We start from the raw sequence: 7,100 nt of genomic DNA on the forward strand, positions 1-7,100 counted from the left end.
TTAGTTGTATAGTTTTTAATGTATTGTATGTACAAAAATTTTTAAGCTGTGCGCAACTTACGAAATTTTCCGTGGGGGAAGGGCGTTTCATGTGCAGCGAGATAAACAATAAAGGAAGAAGGAAGGAGAGATGAGACGAAGAGATAATCCAGAGTGACAGAGGCCTGACATTGAGTAGGCTACAAGATTTTTTTTTATTTCCTGTCCTGTCCTTCGGTTTTGAGCACCATGTTGGTCTTGCTATCATTTGAAAGAATATAAAGTAAAGAAGAACATAATACAGTTAAATTGCCACTAAACCCTTCGAGGAGGTCTATCAAGCAAAATGATTAAAATTTGGCTGCTTGTAATGTGTGGTGGGTAAGTAGGACACATCACTCCTCTATCCCGTCCTTGTATCACCCCGTTTTCTTCTTTGTCGTGTAACTTCCCCCCACTCCCACCTCTCTCCCGCTCTGAGAAGTGCGCAGGTAGAGTGCATGCCTCATTGTTCTGTTACTGGGAGGTGAGGACGCGCAAACTGAGGCAAGGCGAGGCTTGGAGTCTTCGTGCGATGTACATTTCGAGGGCGATTAGATTCATGGGATACTATTCGACTAGTATAGCTGCATGCCCCTGCTGATGTTAGGTGAGAAATAAGAGTTTCCCAAAAGCCTGCCTGTGACGGTAGTACCTACCCCAACGACTCCTCGGCTGTAGAAGTCGAGTATTTGGCGTGCCTATAAGCAGCCAGTAGACCCTCTCTGCTCTGTTTCAGACAGGTAGCTCGTTTGTGTATACGTTGATGTATTGTTAAATGCAACTAGGCTCCGGTGTTCTTTAGGGGGCCTCTGGGCTTAGAGGACATCTGAGTCTTTGCTGTAATGGTGTTGCCTGGCAGAAGGAGAGGTAATATCCTATGGATGTGGGGGGATTATTTGTCTTGTAGTTTAAGAGAGTAGTATTCCATAGAATATTATAAACCTTATGTATGTTTGTTGCTTGTCGTAGCTGTGCTTCCTAGAATGTGGCTATTGATTATTTCCCAGCTGTTGAAAGTGACCTTGCCTGTTGGTGGATGAAACAGGATAGCGGCCTCAGTTGTGTAATTCACCACAGGAGGCCAGAAGGAACCTACGAAGGTGAATCTTAATTCTGTAGTACACAGCAGCAGTATGGGGAGGCTGATCCCAGGTAGTGGCAGCTGTAAAGGGGACCAGAACCTTGTTTTAAGATTGTCTGTTAATAGGGTGCAAGAGACAAGAACGATCTTGTGACCCGTACCTGGGCCCTACACTAAATTACGTAGGTGGTAACTTAGGGAGGCTCGGCAAGAGAAAGGCAGCCATGAGAGGGACATGATTTGTAGTCGTAACGCCACCAATATATATATATATATATATATATATATATATATATATATATATATATATATATATATATATATATATATATATATATATATATATATATATATATATATATATATATATATATATATATATATATATATATATATATATATATATATATATATATATATATATATATATATATATACACACACGCACACACACATTGTTAAGACCACAAATTCCTGCCCCTCTTACAGCTAGCTTCCCCCAAGTCACCACCTGTATCACTCGCATTAGTCATAACAATTATTAGTGTATATATTCATCACTCGTATATTTAATTGTCCAGTATGTCCTCATGTGGCCCGTCTGATGTATTTTTAACCTTTCTCCATCCTATTTCCCTCACAAGGGAATACTACTCCTTCCCTACGTTCCTGCCAATCCTTAGGGAAAACATTTGCATTGCCTTTCTGTCTTCCTCCCAGATCATTGGCCAGAATACCGACCACTGCCATTGCTTCCTTCAGCTCATTTACAGGCACCTGATTGGTCATCCCTTCATCTCAGATTCTGAATCCTGATCCACTTCTTTTACACAAATAGAACCTACACGGGTAGCCAGATCAGAGAGAGATCGGAAACAGAGAGTTCAGAGAAAAATATATGAGATAGATCAGTTCAGAGAGAGCACATCAGATTACTTCAGAAAGTACAGAGAAGAGATCAGACACGGACAGTTCAGAGACCAAAGATCAATTCAGTGTCAGTCAGTCAGTCTTCAGAGAGAGAGAATCAAGCATCGTCACGTCCTTCATAATATGTTTCTCTGTATCAAGCGTGTACATCTCTGTCCATCATTAAATCAAGAAGTATTATACATATATTGTGAATCCTTTATTCACACAGTCAACCATAATCTAGACCACTACCCACGTACTCAACACTACCAGTATTCATCGGAGAATCAACGGGCCACCCCCATCTATCCTGCCACCGTCATTTCCGGCAACATCCAGTAAGTCAAGCAACCTGTGACAAACAATCTCTAGTACAAAGTGTTAAGACTTCTCTCGATACAATTGATGTGCAGCCTCCTCAGAATAGTGGGTAGCAGGTTTTATAGAAACAAGTGGTGTGCAGCGTTGTTGTGCGATCGAGGAACACACAAACCTCTCGAATTTCTCAAAAATCTAGTACACGCTGAGATACACATATCACGCCACCATCGCAGGCAAGTTGAGAGGCGATATCTTCATCACATAGACGAAATCGTGGGTGTATAGCTCTTGACGTGGCAAGTCATGGTCCTATCCTGCCTGTCCCTCACCACGCTTAAATCCTGGGACAGCTCATCTCAACTGCTCCCTGCTCTGTCCAGTCACCTCTGCTCCCAGCTGCGCCACCACCATGACTCACCTCACACACACCCTTACGTGCTCTCCGCTGGTCCTGCCTCATCTCCCCCTTGGCTACACCCATCAGCCGCGCCCATCATTCTCTGAGTGATTCATATCTCTTATGAAAACACAGTCACAGTTTGCACTATCAGCTTCATCACTACCTGCTACAATGTATACTGAAAACACCACGACACCTCACATCACTTTTATTCATGAATCTCAACTTCTTAATTTTTCTGGAACTGGCACAGAAACCGTTCATCAGGTTATTCGGAGGATTGAAAAGGAACGTACCAGACGTTCAGCGACATCTGGTAAGGAGAAAATATCCATTTTGAGATCACGTATCTGTCACAAGCCCTCGAGTCTCCCTGACCTGATAAATTCGCTTCTCTCACTACCTTTGGTGACTTAACCACTCACCTCAGAAATAATTTCCAGTCATTCAGAGCTTGGAGCCACCCATTCTCTCCTCCAAATCTCAAAATCTATCACACAGCACTACCACTCATACACTAATCCTTACAAGGCAGAAAGCATTGCTTCCTCTTTGAGCTCGGAATTGGTCCCTCAACAACAAGATTCAAATTGGTTTATTGGTGACTCACTATCAAAGGATAAGTTAAAAAGATTCATAAATTATCTCTTGTTCACCACCTTCCTTGATGCTCCCAACTTCCAGGTTGCAATTGACATCGAATTCAACAAAACAAATTACATATATGATGTCTGCAAAGTAATATCTGATAAGCGTCCTCTTCCTAGCTCTGAGCTTGACGTTCACTCATCTGACTCTTCCATCTCAGCTGCTCACCCACCTTTTCGTCTTTCTTCACCTCGTGGACGTTTTTACGCTAGACGTGCACCCTCTTCACCCATATATTAGTACACTCGATCGAAATCGAGGTCCAGAAATTTCACCTGCACCCGTTGCAAGCTGGCTGGTCATGTTATCGTGCAGTGTAAGGTTGTTCTTGATAACTCATGAAGACATTCAACCCTGATGCATTCTGTTCTTCCACAAAAGGGTAGGTAATTTCTTGCAACACTGCAGGCATTATCTTGCACATCGTCTTGAAACTTTTCGCACCCTTCTCTGGTCAATTCATCATAACATCATTATCAATCTTCAAACATCATCTTCATATGTACATAAACAGCGTACAAAGCACAACGTATGCTTCACCCACCATTCTAACTCAGCACATTCTTCAGTTAACATTAAATATGCTGGATTATTCATTGGCGTAGTCACAGATATTACGTGTCACTGTGTATCATACAAAGCTTTCTTTGACACGGGCGCTGCTCTTAACCTTATGAAGATGGAGGTATTTCAAAGACTCTCTTCCTCGCAGAATAACATCACTGCATTACTTCCTGACATTAATCTCAATGGTATATCTTGGGAAATTGTTTTACCTCGCGGGAAAACACTCTTATCATTATCTTTAACATCCCAGGAACCAGACATGTGATTATTTCTACATTATATCAAATGTATCTTTTAGTGCTGATCTCATAGGCTTTAACACCATGTGCAAGTATGACATCAGCTTATTCCCTGCTACCAATGAAATCGCCCAAGAGAATACATATATTCCTACTGTTCTTCCCTGTGATACTCCTTCTCTTGCTGGTGTGGTAACGTCAGTCGCAACTCTTCCTTCTCCTAGCGACTAGACATTATCTACACGGAATTCTTATGTTACATCATCTAGTTTGCCTGTTTCACAGCCTCATTCTCAACCATCTTCCTAGTCTGACCACGGTGTGACTTCTTGTAACAACATTTTGTTAGCAGATCCCGTAATACTATCTGAATGTGCTTTATATGTTGTAAACGCTAAGTTTACAACATATAAAGATATGCATAGCAGAGGATATCAGACACTGATATCCTCTGCTATGCACAACAATCTCCATGTAAAGGTGTTGAGTTAGAATCTGTTCTTACCACAATCGATGACAATGGATTCTGCAAAATCGGGCTGAAAAATGTCACATCTACGCCTGTCAAGCTCAAAGCAGGTGTGCTACTCGGAGAAGCCTTGCCTTACTCTGAGAGAGTTGTAACCTTGGGTGATTTAGAGGTCGCTGATTATTTTCGATTTTTTTAGTCTGAATGTTTTCGATTTTCTACAAAAGTAATCTAAACTGAATGTTTTCGATTCTTGCCAAGAAGTATTATTTTCGACAACCCATTTTATGTTTTTTTGGACTGTTTTCGACACAACTCTTGCACATTTAGTGTCCGTTTTGGATTATTTTCGACACAACAATTACCTAGCTATTTACAGTTTGGATTATTTTCGACACATCATTGACCTAAATCAATATTTTTTGGAATATTTTCGACACTTCATTCAGCCATTTTAGACCTTCTTTGATTATTATCTTGTTACGTGCATAATTAGTATCTAAAGTTAGTGTTAGCCAGCTTCTTATGCGTGCATTACCGGCTATTAACTAAGAAAAAAAAAGCTGTACAAAATCCAGGACCTTTGTGTAGCGGTGTTGGGCTTGTCTCATACTAGGGACGGTTGCTGTGGGGGTTCCTATCACCAGTGTAGAGCGATGTTGTTTGGTGTGATATTCCTGCTAGTATAACCTTCCTGCGAGTGATTTCCCTGGCCAGCAAGGTGTGTGGTGAGTGTTGGATATATGTAGCAAGGGTTGGGCAGCATAACATTAGTGTAGGTGTAGATGCCAAGCGAGATATTGAGTATGGTTAAAATTTTCCATCTTGGTTCCTGTTCTCCTCCGTCCATCCTCGCTCGGTGTTCAAGTGTTTCGAAACGGTTCACTCATTTCATTATTTCTATTTGTCTATTGGTTAAGCTTGGTATGGATTGGATGGCAGTGTTAGAACTAGTATTTCCCTGGCCAGCAAGGTGTGTGGTGAGTGTTGAATATATGTAGCAAGGTTTGGGCATCATAACATTAGTGTAGGTGTAGATGCCAAGCTCGGTGTTCAAGTGTTTCGAAACGGTTCACTCATTTCATTATTTCTATTTGTCTATTGGTTAAGCTTGATATGGATTGGATGGCAGTGTTAGAACTAGTATATTGATTCATTGTTTAGAGAGAGGAAGATAGAGAGGAAGAAGAGAGAGAAGGTGACTTGATTTTTGTTTCGTTAAAAGGGGAGGGACAGAGGCATTACCACGTCACATAGTTAGATCAATCTTTCATATTATTGTTACATATTATATTATATTGTAGTCTTTCTTGTCACAGACTACGTGTTGAGTGACCTTCCGACCTCCGCGACCACGATGAGCAACTACACAGAGGGGACGTACAAGAAAGGAAGAACTAAGATGATCTTGTTTGATGCCTTCATCTACAGCAAAAACAAGAAGTCACAGAATGGCAAATACATTTACCTAACCTGTGCACTCAAACATTCTCGCCACTGCAAAGGTACTGCGAAGATAGTGTTGGATGAAGATCATGCTCTCAAGGGAGCTGCACACAATCATGATCCCGAGGCTTATGAGTATGACAAGTTCAGCTTCCTCAGGGACCTGCGAAACGAGGTGTGCAACCTGCAGGACACTCGGTCTCTACGACGTGCCTTTGATGATGCAGCAGCATCCAACAGCTCTGTAGGTGGGAGAGTAACATTCAAGCAGATTGAATCATCTTTGTATAAAAATAAGCGAGCACAGCAGCCGAACATTCCCTCTTGCCACGAGGAGGTGGTTGAAAGCCTTCGCCAAAACAGTACATATGGTCACAACTTTGCAGCCAGTGTTGAGGTTGGTGAAGACAAGGCAGTGATGTTTCTTTCTGACGGAATGAAGGAACATCTGTCTGAAGTCAAAGAAATTGCTTTCGACGCCACCTTTTTTGCAACACCGAGGCCCTACAAGCAGTACTTTATTGTCCATGGTGTTTTCAAAGGCAATGTACTGCCCATTCTCCACGTCCTTATGACGAACAAAAGCTTTGAGCTGTACAAGGGTGTGCTTGCAAAACTGAAGACGATTGCGCCAGCTTTCAAGCCTGTTGCCGGCATGTCTGATTTCGAGAAAGCAAGTCGAAAAGCATTCCTCGAAGCTTTCCCTGACATGAAGCTGTCAGGTTGTCAGTTTCACTATGCCAAAGATACTATGCAAAGATACAAAAAGTGGGACTGACAAATGTCTATGCATCCAACAAGGACTTCAAGCGCTGGGGACGGATGCTCATGTCGATTCCTTTCCTTCCAGAGGATCAGATTGAGCCTGCATTCCAGCAACTCAAGCAACAAGCACTTGGCCTTGTTGAGGCTGCAGAGGAGAAGACTATGGTGAAACAGCTTCTGAAATACTGGCATAATTTTTGGCTGCTACAGGTTGGCCCTTCAAACCTCACA

General features: G+C 42.0%; 1 protein-coding gene across 1 annotated transcript; it reads left to right on the forward strand.

Moving 5' to 3' along the window:
• Positions 1-6,015: 6,015 nt before the first annotated feature.
• LOC135113840 (uncharacterized) lies at positions 6,016-6,882 on the forward strand. Its single transcript, XM_064029458.1, has one exon. It carries the CDS (start codon positions 6,016-6,018, stop codon positions 6,880-6,882), a length of 867 nt encoding a protein of 288 aa, XP_063885528.1.
• Positions 6,883-7,100: the final 218 nt, after the last annotated feature.

The sequence above is a fragment of the Scylla paramamosain genome, chromosome 26 (genome assembly GCF_035594125.1).
Source record: "Scylla paramamosain isolate STU-SP2022 chromosome 26, ASM3559412v1, whole genome shotgun sequence".
In the NCBI taxonomy this organism is placed as follows: domain Eukaryota; kingdom Metazoa; phylum Arthropoda; class Malacostraca; order Decapoda; family Portunidae; genus Scylla; species Scylla paramamosain.